Raw genomic sequence first — 20366 nt, 5'->3', positions numbered from 1 at the left:
AAACTTAGGTAAAGACTGTTAGACTTCCAGGGATAGCTGAACACTATTCAGAAATGTGTAACTACCACGAATTCAGAACTGGCAAAGCATCTGCCAAAAGGCAATGAAGATCTGCCTGTATTACAGAGCTGAACTGAATAATTTGGTACATGATTTGAATAAATCACCTTTAGAACTGAAGTTCTATTTCAGATTTTGTTATTTTAGCAATACAGGTATTGAAAACCAACCCAAACCCACCAACAGCCTTTCTCTTTTCCTGTATGCATTTATTCCCATCCTGGGAAGTGGTTTAGCATTCTGCCTGCTGCATTGTTCACTTATAAGGCTTGGGCTTTTGCTAATCCACTGACACAGATTTATGCCCAGAACTGCCCTACTATCTCTTCTGTTTGTACTTACAGTATTGCTGGTTTTTGCCCTGGGGAATCTAGCTTAACTGGAAAAGAAAACAACAACAAAACCCCCCACAAAATTAAGAAACACAGAAACAAACAAAGTATAGCTCTGTATGTTGTAATGCTTTATTGCTCTGTATCGTTGTGGCTTTTGTTGTTCTCTTCTGGGAGAATATATTGGGAGGTTTGTGTGCAGAGAAGCACTGCAGGAGGTGGGCTGTTCCTCTGGGCTGGCTGTAGCTGTGCGCCACGTCCTGCTCTCCGGGAGCACAACATCTATAACGTGCTGGTTTGAAAAAACACAGCAAGAAAACAACAACAAAAAAAAACAAACTGGCTCAAAAGCCCTGTAGGGTAATGCAGTCTTTGTAAGATCATAGAATTAAAGAATGGCTTGGGTTGGAAAGTACCTCAGGGATCATCTAGTTTCATCCTGCCATGGGTAGAGTTGCCAACCACTAATTCAGACACGAGATCAGGTTGCCCAGCACCCCATCCAGCCTTGCACACCTCCAGTCTGGCAGTGCCTTGCTGTCACTCACCTGTGGGTGCAGTTGTTTGGAACTTGGGGAATGCAGCCCCCAGACAGGAAGGACACCTGTCTTTCTGATGTACCTACCTAGATATGCTGTGCTTGCTTGTAGTTTCTGTGATTCTTGTCACCAGATTCCCAAGATTTTTCTAGTCCTAACACCTGTGAATCAGAATGAGGTGATGTGATCCTGTTTTCTGAGTGCAAACTCAAGTAGTTTAGTTATTCTGTTCTCCTGGACCTTGCAATCAAGAAGCTGAATTTGTGATGTGATAGGAAACCACTTCAGCTTGTAAAATAACGCCTTTCTCTCCCTCTCTTTTTAATTTTTTTTTTCAGAATTGACTTTTCCTGGATTTCATTACTTACAGTGCAGTGGTGTTTGGCTGTCACTCTTCCCCAAAGTCCTGAAGTAAAAATCACTTCAATCTTAAAGCCCTTCATCCTGGCTTTACGGTGTATGGAAACGTAAGCTCTTTGGCCCTCTCAGATTGATTGGAGGCTGCTCAGAGTTCAGCCCTTCTTCCTGACAGCAGCCTCTGCTTAGGAAAGCCGTTGGATGAGCAGATTGATTTACTGCTGGAGAGCACATCATTCTGAAACTTTGGTGTGCCTGCTAACGTTGTGTATTCCTGCACTTTTCTACGTATGGCATTTTTCTGAAATAGGTTTTTTTTTTTCCCCCAGAAGCTGACAGCTCCAAACAGAGTGTACAGAGTAAGGTAGATTTAATAATGATTAACTGAAAGTGGATAATTAAATGAGGACTGCAAATAAAAAATGAAAAAGGTCCGCTAGAAAGCAGTGTGCGTAGTTCTACAATGGCCTCTGTCCAGCCTTTATAAAACTGGTTGTGCACATTAGTAACACATTTCCCATGAACTGCTTACGCTGTCTGTCGCCTGGGATTGCTGTTATAGTGCTGTCCATCTTTGCAGAAATACTGATTAGTAGCAGCGTGAGCAGCATGGGAAATCCAGCCCATTGGATTACTATTCTGTAATGCTTATTAAGAAAAGTGACTGTGTGGCCCATGCACTTGGGAAGGTCTTTCTGTGTAGAAGCAGATCTCAACAGATCCTATTCAGGTTACATTTACAAATACTTTCATGTCATAAAAGGAATTGCTTTGCATAGTTTTGAGTTTCAACTGTCTGTAATCCAGCAGTGCAATGCTTTAACAGTATACACAGAACTATTCATAGCTGTTGGTAGCATCTATATATTGTTTTTATAGTGCACTTAAATTTGTAAACATTATGACCTCATCTCTTAACATCAGCTCCTATCAAGACAAGAAATCTGCTTTCTCAGACCTGTCTGGCATATTTAGAGGGTACTACAGACATGTTTTACAATCTGCAGGTTGGTTTTTATTTATTTATTTATTTTAATTTTAAACTGAGTGTTGAAAGAAAAGAATATTTTTCCCTGAGCTGTCTCTGAGGTGGGGACCCATGATTGAGTAACTCAGCTAATGCAGTTTACATTAATGCTTAATATTGAGAAAGCCCTGCCTGCAGGTGTCAAGGGGTTAGTAAATCATTGCATTTTCATAAACAACAGTGTTCCCAAGATTGTGCTGCAGAACGTCTTGCTTGCTGGAGTGTGTCTTGAGTGTTACCGCATGTGGATAATATGGTAAAAACCTGAAATGTAAAATTGGAACAAACTGCTGCATGGCTGTGAGTCACTGAACTTCGCTTTCATTCAGGTCTGAAGTAGGATGAGTAACTGAGATGCCTAATTACTTGTTTGTGTAGGTCATGAAAATGGAAAAAAGTGCTGCAAATGGTTAGAATTAATCACAGGAATCAGGAATTTTATCTGCCATGCCTGATATATTGCAAATAGTGTAATAGACTTTTGTATAGCCTCTCTCATACAAATGATAGCAGAAAGTATTTTGCTGTACTGCTATTAATAATAAATAGCAAAATAATTGAGATAAATGCAGAGGAGGAAAAAAAGCTGAACTTTGTCTGAAGTGTGACAGTAAATGTAGAGTAGACATACAGGAGGGTGCTTCTGAAAAGCAGAGGAATTGGCAGATATGCTAAAAATGGTTTTTCTTAGAATCATGAAGGTTGGAAAAGACCTCTCCCATCCCCAAGTCCAACCCCAGCCCACCCCACCACACACACTGACCACAGCCCTCAGTGCCTCATATCCCAGCTCCTGAAACGCTCCAGGGGCGGTGACTCCACCACCTCCCAGGGCAGCCTCTGCCACTGCATCGCTGCTCTTTCTGACTGGTATCTTACTTTGATATGCTTTGTTGCATAAAATGGCTGAACTGCTCAAGTCTGGTGTCTTTGACTCCGTATAGAGCTGATATTTGAGATTTCAGTCTTGTCTTCATGCGAGGAAGGATGCAATTGGACTGAATGCACTGACACAGAGCACAGGATATGTGTTATGTGTCCATCAGCACAGTTAGTAAGACACTTGTTCAAATGATTAGGAATATTTTTTGTGGCTTTTTATCAAATGTCTTTGTATCATACCCAGAAGGAATTTATTGGTAAGTATGTGGTAGTTCATATAATCTTTAACAGTTTGATCCATAAAAAAACCAAACATGCGTCTAAGTCTCATTAAAAATTACATATTTTAATATTAAATATTTTAAAATACATAAAAAATCTGAAGATTTACATAAACCTATTTAAAAAATTTGGTTTCAATGCTTTTAGAAATAAAGCTCAGATGGTCTGGTTTTTTTTTTTTTTTTTTCTCCTTCTCAGAGTCACAAAATGAGTTGCAGTTTTCTACTTCTTGTACATGTGATCTGGTGGAGGGATGCTAGAATTACATCCTGAGTAGCTCTATTACATTTCATGCAGGAGTGTTCAATTAAAGCGTACACTGCAGTGATCTACTGAGGGTTGTGATCACATCTGGTGGAGTTATTCCTCAGCCAGGCATTAATGACATCATAATTCTGTTTTGATTTGGGGGGGGGGGCTCTTTGTCTACACTAAGACTTACTAGATTCTCTTTAAGTACTAGAATAACTGCTTTTAAATTTGATACTTGAAGTAAAAGCTGGGGTAAAAAAGTAAACAAAAGATGTGGAGGACTATGCCAACGATAGCCCATTCGTTTTTGTCAGAGTTGTTTCAATCTTTTATATATCAGATGCAACTTGGAATGTATCTATAATGCATTTGAAAGAAATTGCTAACCCAGTATTCTATTTAACTGATTGCTAATCTAATCTTAAATTTGCAAATTAGTGCAGAGCTACAGGGACAGAATAATTGTAGAAGATGCTTATTGAATGAATTCTCAGATGGTGAAATGGTTGCAATTAAGCTAAATGTCATATTAAACAGAGCATAATTATTGTAGCAGTCCTTACTAAGCAATAACATACTTGTTAAGCAACTCTTATTGGGTTATCTATTTGAAATTTGATATTTAATGGTGTTTCGTTCTGTCTGTAATACGTAATTATTGACTGAATAGCCTGCTTGCCTTACGCTTTTGTGACCTCTGTGTCAAAGAGCAGATGTCACTGTACCCATTCAAACATAATTATTGCATAATTGTAGGTGGCTCTAGCAGGCAGGAAAAGCAAATCAGTGCCTGCTATATCAAATAAACACTCGTTTGCAGTGCTATATTGCTTGCTTCTAACTGGATTAGGGATGCTTCTTGGGCTAATTATATGGTTATCTTTCTGGTGGATAGAAGGTGGCAAACAGAACAAGGTGTAGGTTTTCTTTATTAGGCTGAATTTATGAATTGCTTTCACCCCATAGTGCCATATTTGTCTTGTCAGAGATGGTGAGATGTCTACTTCATTGTGTGACTTCTAATTTTTATCAATAGTGATTTGGTAGACTTGCTCTTCAGTTTACTCTTCAGACTAAGGGATTTGTGGCTTTTTTTTTTTTTTTTTTTAACTGAAAAACATTTTTTTTTGGCATTGTAGTAAGCCCTGTTGAACAATCACTGATTTTATTGGATACTTCTTTGTGGAATGTTACTAGATTCCAGGTTGGAACGAACAGTGCAGTCATCTGGTTGAACCTCCTGCTCAGAGCAGGGCCAGGATGGAATTTACACCAGGCACCTCAGGTCTGGAGGTCTTGGGAAGCTCCATGGAACCTATGTGACCAGTGTGCCAAAGTGCTTGTCATCTTGTTAAATCCTCCAGTGTACTTCCAGGACCATCCAGTTTGGTGCCAACCTTTGCTTCAAAGGGACTTCGGTAAATTATTAGCAGAAGAGCTTGATTATAGTCTTAAGAACTGGCTTCAGGGGCATTTTTCACTTCGATGGCATAAATTCCATGTAGCTTCCCTGAGATGGCATTCATAGAACATAGTCATTGGCCACATATGTCACTGACCATCTACTTTTTTCTTACTGCAATTGGGTGTCTGTGGTCCCTTTCTATGGATTCTCCTGCCTTCTGGAAATTGCTGCATCTCGGACATCTTTGTTTCAGTTTTCAACTTCTCTTGCACATTTACCTGCTTGAATTCAGAGATCTTTGCTCCTGAAGTGTCCATCTAGGACACTTTCTGTTTCAGTGGTGGCATGAGACAGTGTGTTCATCTATTTTATCTTTCTCTCTGTGTACTTTCATAGACTGATCAGCATGAAATAGATTTTATTTTATTTAGCCCTCTGATTTAACATCAGTGTCCTCCCAGCTGGGAGCTGTAATGCATCTTTTAAAAGTTGTACATTTTGATGCGTTAAGTTCTAGTGGGTGTTCAATAAAATATTGTTCATACCATTGTTCACGTTCTGCTGAGATGCTTCTTTTAATTGACTCATTTATTTTAAGGAAGGTGCAAGTTTACATAGCCGCTCTAAAAAAAAATAGTCAAATGCTAAGTAAAAAGCAGGCTGTTGTCTGGAAAGTATTTGTATCCCTCTCCTCAGATAAGCTACTGAACAGGACATTTGACGAAGAAGTGAAACATTGTGGATAAGTTTAACTACTGCGTCCTGAAGTGATCATTGGAAGTGAAAAATTCTATAATAGCAGATTTGCATCTGATTTGCCACCCTTATTTTTTTCTTTCTTTCTTTTGGTATGCGAAGAGTGGTCTAATAGGCTACGCTTTTAGTGTATTTGCCAGGGAGTAATTGCAAATTGTGATTTGTCTAATGATAGTGCAATTGCTTGTGAGTCCTTTCTTTTATTTGTAATTTTTCACTCTAAATTCACATCTGACATTAAATAACGGCCAATTCTTTCCAAGGCTTCTGCTGCATCTCTGTCGTCTTGTTAATGTCAGAGCTGGTAAATCTGCAGCTATTAAATAGAGTGGTTCATGAAGTACTGAAGAGATGAGTTCTACAGAGTAGTCAAAGAGCAGTGGTAGGTTTGGTGAGCTGAATTTGGCTAATCCTCTTCTTAACAGTGGCCTTTTATTATTCTACGGGGATTTTAGTGGTACCTTGATATATAAAGTATGAATTTAAAGTCTTCCTGTCCTAAGAATTAAGTAGTAAATCCTAAATTGGTGTAGTGTGTTCCAAGCAATCCATGACAAAAAAAAAAAAAACAACAACAAAACAGTTATGCACTAAGTTGAAGTGAAACAAAATTGGTTATGAATTTTTGCTTTAAAAATGAAGTGCTGAAAAAATAATCTTTGTACTGAAAATTCCAAAAAATGAAATTGCCATTGTTAAACTGCTTCAGAAAAGTAAGGACTGAAATAAGCTCATGATGCAGTTGCATTGTGTTGCCTCGTCTTTGTAGTGGTTACTTTCCTCTATTAATCAAAACCAATTAGTGTTGAATTTCAGCTGTTATTTTTTTGTAAGATTCAGCATATTCATAATCCAATGTCTGTTTTTGAATCGTGTTGATATTTTATTGGAATAGCCTTTTAAATGAAGGTGACATGTCAAGAATAAGCTTTTAAAAAAGGCCACTTCATGTAATTGAACTAAACATAAAATTCCTTTTTTTTTTTTTTTTTTTGAATCTTCAGGTTTTTAAGCCCATTTAATTATATAGAAAGTCACAACTATAACTGACATTAATTCATATAGTACAGTTTGTGAAGTACAGTGTAGTTTGCTGCTGTGTTTTCCCATTCAAGTCGTGTCCTCGTCTTGCAGTGATATCTTTTGGTGTGAAATACAGGAGGTATAAAAGGGGCAAAGATTTTTCACGTAGCCTGAAGACTGGATACATCAAAAGCTGCAGCTGTCTAGATCCTAGTGACTCTGAAAACCCTTCTTGCCTGCTGCCTGTTGACCACAGGAGGAGGTGACAGACTAAGGGTAGGGTTGCAGTCATAGCCTGGAGGATGAGGAAGGGAGAGCAGCCATGAAAGAGACGACTCCTGGGTCTCTGCTTTGTAAGTGCAGCCTTTTGGCAGTGAGATGCTGGCAAGAAATGGTGAAAAGGAAGGTGGTGGCATCACTGCCCACCTGCCTGGACAGTCTGCACTCCACATGTGCTCCCAAACCTCCCTGCTGTTCAGGAGAGGCGGCTCTGAGGAGCTCAGAGGAGCTGCTGCACTGATCTGATCACTGTGTATGAGCTTGGGAATGGGGATGCCAGAGGAAGATCAGCAGTGATAGCTCAGTGGGACTCTTCAAGTCTGTATTTAGGTCACTGATCTTCCCCAATTTTCCTGTGCAGATGCTTGGGATGTGTAGCGGAAGAAACTGGCTATATCCTAACTGTTTACTTCACCTCTTATTGATGATGGAAAGGACATTGTTTATTCATGCATTTGCACAATATCACAGCCTTGGCTCTAGGAGAGTCACTACTCTACCCATATAGGAAGAACAACAGGTTTACTTTCAGGAACATTGTCAGCTGGATGAAATACATAGGATTATAATTGCAGCCATTATGGGGGCTGTTTTGGATCTTATGTTCTTGTTTTCTTAGTGTAAGCTTATAACTGATTCCGATAGTTTTAAAATCAATTTTGGAAAACTTAACCAGAGTAGCATTTCTTGATATAAATTGACCTATTTGTTTTAAGTTCATTTTCTGCCTTGAGAAAAATACAAAAGGCAGGGTTATTGCCGTGTACTTTCAAGCACAGATTACATATGTAGTTTTCTTACCAAGTGAAATGGTTCTGTTAAGTTGTTCTGGAAAGTTTTTAAACTTAGGATTGAGATGAGACTCTCTTGAGACATGATCATCAAAATCCTTTTAATATGCTGAGATTTGGCCTTAGTGCTTTCCGCTACCTTTTTTTCTCGTTCTAAAAGCAATTTTGTACTTTACAGCCCTTAGATTGTTTTGTGGACTTGGTGGATTTTGTGGAATAATATTTTTAGAGAAAAATCTTTCTGCTTAGCCTTGTCTCATTTACATTCACTTAGAAATCTTTAAATAACATTCGTATAGTTATATATGTATGTTCATGTGCTCTGGAACTAAAAATGGGATTGCTGGGTTTAATTTTGATTCCATTTCTCTTGCCAAATGACCAGCTAAAGCCCCACCTGTAGTGTCACGTACTGCAAATGGAGACACCTTGCTCCAGGTAATTCCCTGACTAATGCAGAAGGTGAGGGACCTGTTTTGCTGTATGGGGCTCTGTTCACAAATCAGCACCCTGCAGGACCCACTGTGCACCATCACGTAACTTCACTTCCTACATTTTCAGGTCCTTATCAGAGCATACTCTTATCCCTGTTGTATTTATCTGCACCACTTTGTCACCGCGGACAATAATTCAGCTGCTTCCCAGAGCAGTTTATTCCACAGACTAATTGTCCTATTAAGAATGTTTTCGCCTTATCTAACTTGACTTTCTCCTCCTATTAGATTATTGTTCCTTTACGATCGTTTTTATATGCATTTGTACAAGCGGAATTAAATATTCATATTTCCTGAGGCTTTGGGTGCATTTCCCTGTTGCAGAAGCATGTCTGGTTTGCCTTTAATTTGAGACATTGTGGGGCCAATGGGAAGTGGCATTTTTTTCCAGGTTTCAGGAACCAAATATTGGACCCATATGGATACGTGGGAAAGAGGAGTGACATGAGGGCCTTTGGAGACATTCCATAGAATGGCTTGGATTGGAGGGGACCTTAAAGACCAAGTGGCATTCACTTGGTTTTAGAGATGAGCTGATAGTTGCTTAATGGGAGTTGGAATGTGATTTTGCCACATCCCTCTTTTGCAGGTCACTGGGGCCGATGTGTGGGTGACTGCGGTTCCGGGGGCACGCGAAGCCGGGCTGTCTGGTGCACCCACACTGAGGGCTGGACGTCCCACCACGCCAACTGCGACCAGCAGGAGAAGCCCGAAAGCCAGCGGCGGTGCTTCAAGGTCTGCGACTGGCACTTGGAGCTGTTTGAGTGGGAGGTTTCGGGATGGGGACCCTGCGTGCCTGGCGGTGAGGCTGGACCCTGCGTGATGGCGCAGCACGGTCTGCAGCGCCGCAGCGCCCGCTGCCTGCAGAAGCTGGACAGGAGTGTGGTGGCCGCTGAGATCTGTGAGCACCTGGCACCGCAGCCACCCCTGGAGCAGGCCTGCCTGGTGCCGTGCCCGCGGGACTGCATTGTCACAGACTTCTCCTCCTGGTCCCAGTGTGGCGGGGGTTGCAGCACTAGCTTGCGGCACCGGACCCGTGCCGTCATTGCTCCTCCTCTCTATGGGGGTGCCCCGTGCCCCAACCTGACAGAATCGCAGACCTGTGCTGCTGCCGCCTGTCCCCTGGGTGAGGAGGAGCACACCTACAGCCTCAAGGTGGGACCTTGGGGCGAGTGCAGGCTGCCCCGCCGTGAGGACGCCTCCTTGGATTTGGGGGAGGACTCTGGAGAACTGAGCGCGTCGTGGCTGGAAAGCCACAAGGCACAGCATCATCCCCACATGGCACAGGTGGGCTACCAGACCAGGGCGGTCAGCTGCGTGCGGAGCGACGGCAGGCACGCTGTGCTGAGGTAAGGGCGCTTCCACATCTCTGCTTTTATTTCCTTTCTTTCACGAGTCGCCACTTTGCACAGCCTAATGCACTCACCTTCTCGAGTTTTAAATGCAAATTTTTATGCGTTTTCTTTACAGGCTGCTTTTTGATTTAATTCCCTGCTTGTGAAGCTAGCAGCTGAATATTTTGCATACTTGTATGGCTTGTGGCTGTTTAATTCATTTTATGTTTTTAATATTTCTCTTCTGGTTTTGTTTTGTGGAAACCTCAAGGAAATGGAGGTATGTGTATATCACCTCTTACTGGGAGGTGCTGAGCATGGAAGGGTTCCACTCTCAATCACCTACTGCATGTACTTGGCTGGAGAAGCTTAACTTCAACTCCTTCGTTCCTACAGATCAACACTGAATAAAACAAGAAGTTTAAGCGTGACGAGTTTGGCCCTGTGAATTTGCTAGAAGATATTTCTTGGCCAGATAGATCAGTGAGCAAAGCTATGGTTGTCTTCTGCTTATGAAGAGCCTTCATGTTTGCGATGTTTCTGGTGCCAGTATAAGATCTGTGACTTGCATGTATTTCTTTGACAGCGGTTGTTGATTTCTATCCTCACGTGCTTTATTTAACAATTTCCCTTGGTCTGTACAGGTCGCTTTTCTGTAATTCAGATGTGAAGGTTACAATAATGTACAGCAAATAATGGAAGGATTTATTCTCTGCATTCCTCGCATTTAAATTCAAACAATCTGAGCTCTGCCATTTGACTTCAGATTGAATTTGAGCGGATGCCAGGAGCTATAGATTACTGAGGAATTGATTAAATTCTGAGAAAGTCAGAAGCCAGATTTTTGAAGAACTTCACCTGCCCATTTTTTCCACCATTATTAGGAGTTGTTGAAAAATCAATGACCTCTGTGAAGGAGGAGAGAAAGGAATGTCTTGACTTCAACAAGGACAAGTGCAGGGTCCTGCACGTGCGGAGGATTAACCTCAGGCATCGATATGGACTTGGGGTTGATGTGCTGGGAAGCAGCTCTGGGCAGAAGGATCAGGGAGAAGACCTGTTGGACACCATGTTGCCTATGAAACAGCAGTGTGCCCTTGTGCACAGTGGTATCCTAGGGTGCATTAGGAAGGGCATTGCCAGCAGACCGAGGGAGGGGTTACTCCAGAGGTCCTTTTGAACCTCAATTACTCTGTGATTCTGTGAAAAATGCTGCTCCTGAATTTTGCAGAAATCAGCTATTATCATTATCTATGCCTGCACAAGTTCAAATTGGAGAGATAAGGGGTTATTTTCTGTCCGATGCTCTACCCCTGTTAATGTTGGTAGTTATTTTGCACATGTACTGAGGTGAAAATAAACATTCTAGCCATTTTCTTACCTCCTCCTATTACATCTGTAGGAAGGTAAATATTTTTTATCGCTTGGAAGAATGTCAAGATTTGTGAACTGTTGTAGCAGTTTCTAAGATCTTGGCTTCATTACTTGTCTCTAAATGTATGCTGATTCTAAATACACAGATTTTATACTCGTGTAGCTGCTTGACTTTAATGGAGTTACTTGTGATTTATGTCACTGTGGGACCTACAGCAAGTTTATGTATGTGCCATGTGGTAGCTGCTTTTCTGGCCATTATGTCTCATTCTTTGTCAGAGGCTCTGGATGGGGAATCCTGGCTTGTTTTAAGATTTTCTCTCTCTTCCCTCACACTCTCACTGGCACTTTTGCTGTAGGAATGGGGATTGGAAGCCACTGTTCATACTTCGCTCTTCGCTTCACTACTGTGTAATCCATTGAATTTCTGGATGATCGCACAGAAGGTCACAGATGGTTTAGTTCTGTTGTTTCTACCTGGGGTCAAGCTGTCTACTTCCCTCATCTTTTCTGATTTTGGGGGTTCTTTTGTTTTTCTTTGTTTCTTTTTTTCAGGTGATCTAGCCCCCTGTTTGGGAACATGTGGTTCCACTAGCTGCCTCCTAGCAGAGTTTTTCTGCTGAGTCTGTGTCTCAGGTATAATGCAGAGATGAGAGTAGCCTGTGACTTACTCTTACTAGGTCTGCATGCAAGAGGAACATCCGTAGTTTGCATAGTTCTCTTTCAAAAATAACTGGTTATTAATTGTAACTACACTGTTTAAACTTGGAAACCTGATACCTAAACCTAAAATCTGGCATAAAATCCAATCTGTGTTTAATTCCAAGGCTTGAATGTCACTGATACCAAGCATCCCTAACAACAGCTCCCTTAAAACAACCGTGTTAATGCCTTCCTAGTTTCATTGTGCAGCGTATTTGCTGCCATTCTCCTGAAGAATGGATCCGATCTTGCAGATGTCGCTTCACAAGAGTGATGATATTTTGGCTACTGGTAAAGAAGAGTAAATGCATTTGCATAACCCTGAAGAAGAGCTTGGCAGACAGCCAAATGTCTGCTGTAGAACTGGGAAGAATTGCTTTATTTGTGCTTTTTCATTTTCCTGGCTGAGATTTCCTATTTAGAATAACACTGTTGAGTAAGTCCCAATGAGAGTTACAAATTAAATTTCTGGGGTACTAAGGGAAGAGAGAAATATCCCTAGAAATGCTTCACCAGGTCTCTAAGCTGCTTAATTATGCTGCCATGCTGGGATTTTATCACCGCCACTGATTCCTTCTGCCACTAACTAAGAAAAATGGCATATGACATGTGTGGTCACTTGAACACCATTACGCATCAAAGAGCAAATGTATGGTCACCCCCTTTCCAAATCTATAATGCAGCGGCAGCAGAGATGGCTCTGTGGTGTTCACAAGTGGTGTCTGATGCTTAATTTATTATCAAAGTTGATAAACTGACTGGTTTCTAATCTCAGAGCTGTGTGTCAGCCAGCTGTGCCGATGTGTGTCCTTGTGTGTGCGAATGGAGGGGCTGCGTTGGAATGGTGGTCAGGATTTTAATAGAATAGGTGCACATTATTTTTTAAAGACTGAATGATTGAATGCGTTCACATCTTAGGGGTGTGAGGTTACTGGCAGAAAACTCGGTTTGTCTTCTTCATTAACAAGTCTGTGATTAATGAGAGGAGCAAATGCGTTGTCCTTTCTCTTGTGAGATAAGTAGCAGCAGCAGGAAGTGTGCCTGACATTTGCTTTCAGTTTTTCTGTTACTCTCAAGTTGTGTGTTTGAATCCAGAAAACAGGAGCCCTTGGTTTTCCACTGAACCCATAGGTGGGAGCTGTGATTAAAAATCAGGTTTAAAAAAAATTAGCTTTCAATTTTATATCCTGTAATAAAGTCAAATGTAAACACTCCCATGTCTTTAAGATAATCTCAGAAAAAGTTACAGGAGGTATGCACTTTAAACTTCTGCTGCTTTTGGTTTTCTGTTTTGTCATAGTTGTGAAAACCTCCTGAGTAGTGACACAAAGGAACTTTTATTTCTGTTCCCCATGTTTGGATTAGAAGCTAGATTGCATTTAGATAAATGAGCAACTGTAACTACACGTTGAAATCCTAAATACATTTGTCTTGTTTCTTCTGACCTGATGGACGTTCTCACTAAGTACATTTGGCGTTCCCAGTAAGTATAAGAAGTTAAAGCTGGGAGCAAAACGGCCCTTCCCCTCTCCCCTCTCCCCTCTCCCCTTCCCCCTTTTCCCTTCATCTGGATTAGACATCTTTTTCAGATATGCGTTTCTTAAACTCTTCATGCAGCGTATAAGATGATGATGATACAACACAATTGGATTGGGATCCTGTTTACTTTGCCTTTGTAAGTGAAAATTCAGGTTGAATTCAGTCAAGGAATTAAGGTGTCCATCAAGGATGTGGTTGAGCAGTACCCAGTTCTTTTGTTTGCCTCTGTAATTTGAATTCACACGATCCATTTCCTAGTGGATTGCACTTAACCGCTGTGCTGCTGTACATTTCTCAGAAAAATTATTTGTACTTTCTGCAGGCTTCTACTTTCTGTAGATGAGTACAACATTTTACAGCTGAGAGGAGGTAATGCTGTGCTGCAATACACCTACATGTGATGGCTGTGACTGTTCTGGGGGAGGAGGTGTGCATTCACATCCTTCCCAGCACATGTACGGACTGAGCCTTGGTGCTCAGGCTAGGAAATGAATCCCTGAGCTAATGTGAATAGAGGAAATTCTCCATTCCAGGGGTATTTAAAAAGAATAATCTTGTTGACTTTGTTTTTACTACAACCACACTAAAAAACCAAATGGTGACTGCTTTTAGCCTTTCAACCAGAATAATGTTTTGGAAACACTGTCACAAATAACTTGGCTTAACATGCATTGCATTGCAAAACAATTCCTGCAGTTTTCCCTTCAGCAGTCCAGCTCTGTAACACAGAAAGCATCAATGTGTAAGCACATTATAGTGTTACCATTACCAGATTTACTCTGGTAAACTCTAACCTGAATACATTAATCTGTGGAAAGTTAGTTTAAAAAGTGGGCTCACAAAACATCTCCCATCCTCAGGACTTCCTTCCTTCCCTGCTAGTTTTGGATGCTGAGGTTTGTGGGCTGAGATCAACGAATGTCTCACACATCTTGAGCGTTCTCTATATCAGATTGTTCTGAGTACACTGGTGACATGAAAGAATGTGTCTGAATTTCATGCAGAAGAACAGAGTGTGTTTTTACGTTTGCATTTGTGTTGCTTGGTGTCACAGTTAATTTGGCTTTGAGGCTCTGAATGAGTGGGGATGAGTTAATTAGATTCACTTTCTGTTAGGGAGTTGTGTGCAATTCTCTTTCAAAAACATCTTCCCCAGCAGAAGGGAGGAAATTGCCGGCTCCACATCTTGTTCATCTTAAGGTCAACAAAGTTCTCTTATTAGCCGTTTATAGCAGGAGCAGTGGAGGGATTTTCAGGGAAAGAATGAGCTGTTCAGTCTTGCCATACCTGAAAGCCTTGCAAATAGCAAGGATGATTGCTGGGCAGAGATGTCTTTTGCAGCCTACTTGTGATCATCTGCTAGAATCCATTGGACAGATGTGGTAGCTCTTGCCTTGCTAAGAATTGGGGATAGCAGTATCAGCAATTAGCAACGTTAATTTTGAAGAAAACCCTAAAGCAGATTTTTAAAGGTTTCATTTTCTTTGGTTTTTCAGCAAAGATCAATTCAGACTTAAATATCTCATTTACAGTGGTGCTACCCCAAAAATGGATTTGGATTTTCCTACTGGTATCTGAATGCAGAATTTCAGTTACTCTTTAGAATGTGAGTTTGCTTGTCCTCCTTGCCGTGTTCTTTGATAGGCTCTAGTTTTCTGGTATAACCACATAGGATGACTTCTATTTGCCAGTATTTTATCTACTTAGAAGCAGGAATTTGTGTTCCCTGTTACCATTGTGGTGCTGGTGGCTCACCTGATTACTGTGTTCAAAAAGTACTGAGAGGGAAATAAGGGAACAGTTGGTGTGACTCTTCCTAACCTAATGTTCCAGCCAAGTCTCCAAATCACTGGCCCAGCACAAGTTCAGATACAATTATTATTTCTTTTCTGTCCTCCATTCAATAGTATTGATGTTTTGCACCAGGTACAGCTTTGCCTTGGTTGTATTTGGCATGTAGTGGAAGCATAAGAAATCTTTTTTGGATATAAATGAGAAGAATTTTTTGGCTGCATCAGAGGCTGTTCCTGCTTCATGCAGCTGTTAAACAGATTCATCCTGCTGGCACCTGTGAGACTATTGTTGTACGTGATGAAAGTGAGACAAAAAAGTGTTGTGATTCGAACAAAAAAACCTGTAAATTTAAGTCACTAAATGCTGTATTGTGCTAGTAATTCAGGATGTAGTCAAGCTAGTCAATCCTGATCACGAGTAAGTGGCGATACTCCTATTGACTTTTGTGAAAAATGGACCAGTTTCTAAATTGGAAGAGAGGCGAATGGATGCCCGTTATCTTCTCCGCTCCCCCTATGAGATTGCCGTGCAATCCTGAAATGATTGCCCAGAGTATTTTCTGTGGAGAAAGTTAGCCTAGTCAAACTGTGTTATAAGTAATATTAAGTGAGGTAATAACTGGTTCCTTGGCAGCAGCTCTGGATTTCACACCTTTTAAGTGTACATGTATTTGCTTCTTACAGTTGGTAAAAGCCTGACTGTGAGCAACTGGAGGAGACGAATTTAAAGAGAGTTCACACTGAGTTCATGTATGGTCTTAATTTTGGGGAGCGGTTTGCATCATGCTTATAATACTAGGCAGAAATTAGGAATTCTTAGTTCTTTTTTTTCTGGTGACTTTTTTTTGGTGGGTTTCATTGTTTTTTCCCCTCCTTTTTTCCCCCTACCTGATCGATCATTTGTGATGCTCCAGTGATGTATTTGCTGATTTGTAAGTCTGTCATTTTTTGGTGTATGCTTTCCAGCTCTGTTGATGCCAGTTATCTGATGTCTCAGACACAGCAGAGATTCCCCCCCCACCCCATCCTTGTGACCTGATGGATGATCTCTAGCTGCTGTGAGGTGGAGGTGAATCAGAAGCAGCTGCACTCTGTGTGGTCAGGCAGGACAGAGCAGACTCGGACATCTACAATTGTCAGCCTCTCCTTTTATTTTTCCATTGCATTGATCCTTTCTTGATGTGTTACAAAATGAATGAGGATTATGTCCTAATAATAATCAAAATGGTTAAGTAATGTAACTGAGTGCAAAAACGCATGCACAGTTGCAGCGTGCCAGAGTCTCCTGTGCTTTGTCAGGTTTGAAAACCTTCTGACCTTGTTTAACAGCATTTGCTTGGTAACAGCCTCGCAGAACTGGAACATTACATGTTAATGAGAGCCTAATTACTTTCATAAAAGAGCAAAGCTGCTCAGCAGGATGTGCTGACACTGGGATGGACGGATGCTGGCCAGCTAGCAGTGTTTGCAGGCTGATGGAGGCATTTACCAATGGCAGCTCTTCTCCTGGGCTTGCCTTTTCTTTTCAGTCATGGTTAAAGCGTGAAATCTAAAAGCACAGCATCATTTACATCTTTTCCAACTTGAAATAAATTAGGTGTATTATTTGCAAGTGGCTCAACATTTGCACTCACAACTCTCTGGAAATGCGGTGTGCGCCTTGCAGCTCCTCTTATATTCACTGTACTGGCATTGATGCAAGTCTTCTGTTTCACCCTTTAGTGACTGTGATTTCTTAGCATCATAGGACTGTTCAAGTTGGGTGCTTTGAAGTTCATCTAGTCCTACTTGCTGAATATGGATGTCTGCAGCTTGAGCAGGTGCTCAGAGACCCATCCAGTCTGACTTGGAATGTCTCCAGGGTCAGGGCATCCACAACATCTCTGATCAACCTATTGCACTGCCTCACTATCCTTTATCATAAAAAACCTTTTCCTTATATGTGCTCTTGATCTCCCTTCTTTTAGATGGAAACCATCTTCTTGTCATATGGTAATGTAGATAAAATAATTGGGGGTTTGGGCTGAAAAAATGTTAAGATCTTGTAAGCATAACCTCCTCAGCTGTTTCACTTTGTTCTTATCTCAGCCTTTGTATACAAGATGCTGCACCTTTGACCTCCAAGACCTGTGTCATCGATAAAGACTGTGAAACATCTGAGTGGTCAGCGTGGAGCTCCTGCTCACAGACCTGCAGCTGGGGAGATCTCACCCCGGGCTTTCGGAGCCGGCACCGTAGCGTGCGGAGCGTGGCCATGGGAAGTGGGAAGCTCTGTCCGGAGCTGGAGGAGAAGGAAGCCTGCAGCACGGGAGGGAGAGAACTGAAGCCTTGCCCCAGGTACCTGAGCTTTAACCCACGTTTTCTGAACTTCTGGTGTGATCTTATGCTTCCTTGCTCTGTGTTTGTGTGTGTGTATGGACAGGGTCGCACATCATACTTTCTATCTGTGCTTGAGAGATCACTGATTTGATGATTGTTAACGATGGTTTGCCTTATTTACCGCTAATGTTCTTGTAATTGTTTCCATTATCGTTATTGCTATTACAATGATTACACTTGCATATAGAAATAAATTGCAGTTATACTCACTACAGCTTATATTTTCATATTTTAAAAACTGAGAGCAGATACTCTTGTTCGCTGAAAGCGCTTTTCTACGTATTGCTGGTTTTGGAGAATTTCCTCAGCTGCACAGAGGCTGGGCAGGTCTCCATGGCTGTACGTTTATTGGGCTTGCAGCCACGAATTTTACATAAGATTTAATGATTCCCCTTTATCTCCCCATGCAAAATCCCAGTCCTCCATAAGGAAAATGGGAACTGTTCAGAGATAGCAGCTTGGTAAAGAGCAAGTCTCAGATTCCATCTGGATATTTTTAAACTGGAAAACCTCATGGTCCCCAAGTTTTTGCTTGGTTTATGGCCCTCTTTGTTCTGACAGAAGGTAAGGAACTCACCTTTCTGGTGTGCAGATCTGTGCCATAGCACTTAGCCAGGCTAGCCTGGAGGGGAAATTGTTTGCTTTGCAAAGAAAATAAAATATAGCTTAATTTTGCGTTCTGAGATTGACTGTAAAATGCTTCAAGATTAAGATTTTGTACACATGTAGACAGATCTCCCTGTGAATAACTCTGTTTATTAGGACTAATCAGTGATCAAGTTGTGAATTTCTGGTGCTTTGCCAGGTACTGCCAAAAACCTTGATAACGCTTTTGCAAGAGACATTTCCTAGGAAAGTGTAACCTGTGGAAGTGTCACTATATTGTTGAATTCATTCAAATCAAATGCTGAACATTTTAATGCACCCTGCTAGTGAAGGAGAGGAAGTATATATATAAAAAAAATTCCATTGCTTGATTACATCCTATGAAAAGGCTTTTGAAGAGTGATTTTTGCTCCTGCCCAGATGCACACCAATTTCAAAGACAATAGATTAACACATTGTCTCGCTGATTTTGTATAGGAGTGTGCGTGCAGGTGACACCTGATTGGGGTATGCCAGCTGGTAGCAGATCAGGAGTGAGCAGAACGTGTCTGCCCCTTGTTTCTCAGCATTTGTGTTTTTTGATACTGCACTATATTAAAGTGCAGATTGTAAGGTCTTGATGTAGAGCCAGGAGAGACCGAAATGTGAGGATCTGCATAATGCTGATAACTTTCTTGTGGTGCCTCCTGTGATACAGAAGGAAACTTGTTGTTCTTTCAGTGTATTGCTGCTATGCCATGGTTTTCATGAGAATATGAACTCATAAACATTCCTCATTCTGCCATACCTGCACATCTTCAGTCCTTCAGGCAACCTTTACAGTAGAGTATCTCTGTGAAATAGGATAAACTGTCTAATAAGCTGGCCTGGAACAGTAACATGGGACTTACAGGTTAATAGAACCACTTAGCTAGAAAACATAGCAAGGAAATCTCTGGTATTTAGTTAATATTTATTTCTAGGGATGTAGTATCTCAAAATGCAAGTGATAGATTGACCTTCTTTCACTAAGCACCGTTATGGAGAATTTTATGATTGCTCTCTGGTTAGTAGACTTTGATTTGTCCATTCAGTACCTCAGAAACAAGCAGGAATGAGAAGCTGCTACACTGTGGTACATGCTGTGGGTATACCAGTTGCAAGGCTCTGGGGCTCACAGCTTTATGCTATGAAATCAATCATTTTAAAATCTGTTATTTAAGCATCAGCACTGGCATAGGGTATTGTTTGTCCACATTACATTCTACAGTAATTTGGTTTCAGAGTTTGAGAATCAGTGACTGGAAGTATCCTTTTCTTTAAATTTTGTTCTCTTGGTAAGGATTTTCCCAATCATGCTCCAGTCAAGCCAAAGACAGTGGGTGAGAACACTGGCCAGAAAAAGCACGTCTCTGTGTAAGAGAAAGAGGCATTTTCCTCTAGTGGTTACTTTTCACTGGAAGGTCAGCAGTCACCTTTTGGCTGAATGAATGTGTGCTTCTCAGACTATGTCCCACATCTTCATCCTCCACATCCACCCACGTGGAAAAGCAGCAGTTCAGGAGGTCGTACCTACAGCTTTCTTTTCAGCAGAGGAAAGTGGGTGAAGTTATGTTCCCATCCATGGCAAGGCAGCAGGTTAAAGGTCTCATCGCATGTATGCAATACTGGTATTAAATTCACTTTTAATGGGGAGGCCTTTTAATTTTAAGGCTGAAGTTTACTATAACCTCTTTAATCAATAGTTTAAATACAAGAAAATAAAGCATTTTAAGTGCCGGTAGGGCTCCTGAGCTTTGTACTTTGTTTTACTTGTGGTTATTTATTCTAAAAGGATTAGATTAAGGGCTTAGAAAGCTTAAACACATACGAGGTGATCCTACCTCCTTTATTGTCATATAAATTTGGGGTAGTTCAATTAAAGAGAACAGGCATGTATAGGTATAAAACTCGTTTCAGCACTAAGAGGATAAGTCCTAGAGACTGCAGAGACCAAGAGGTTACTATAAATTGAGAAGACATTGAGCAGTTGTTTGTTACATAGCTGTCACTGAGTCATCAGTTTTAAAACAATGGTTTATATCACTTGTATCCTTGATGCGTAGCTTACATCTTCAGTGGGAATAGATAGATTTTCCAGAATTATTATTATGTCTTTCAGTCTTTCGTTGTGGTGTGGTT

General features: G+C 41.1%; 1 protein-coding gene across 4 annotated transcripts in view; it reads left to right on the top strand.

Annotated features, from left to right (window-relative positions):
• THSD7B (thrombospondin type 1 domain containing 7B) overlaps nt 1–20366 on the top strand; it is a 292733-nt gene that overhangs the window by 87930 nt on the left and 184437 nt on the right. For all 4 annotated transcript variants that reach the window (XM_042877909.1, XM_042877908.1, XM_042877910.1 and 1 more), the window contains exons 4-5: nt 9069–9828; nt 17310–17558. In XM_042877909.1, the coding sequence (XP_042733843.1) occupies nt 9069–9828; nt 17310–17558 (1009 nt within the window). The remainder of the gene's footprint in view (nt 1–9068; nt 9829–17309; nt 17559–20366) is intronic.

This window comes from Lagopus leucura, unplaced genomic scaffold, assembly GCF_019238085.1.
Source record: "Lagopus leucura isolate 7727_CA_CO unplaced genomic scaffold, USGS_WTPT01 Super-Scaffold_100019, whole genome shotgun sequence".
Taxonomy (NCBI): Eukaryota; Metazoa; Chordata; class Aves; order Galliformes; family Phasianidae; genus Lagopus; species Lagopus leucura.
The sequence above is the reverse complement of the archived record's forward strand: the minus strand, read 5'-3'. Positions and strand labels throughout refer to the sequence as shown.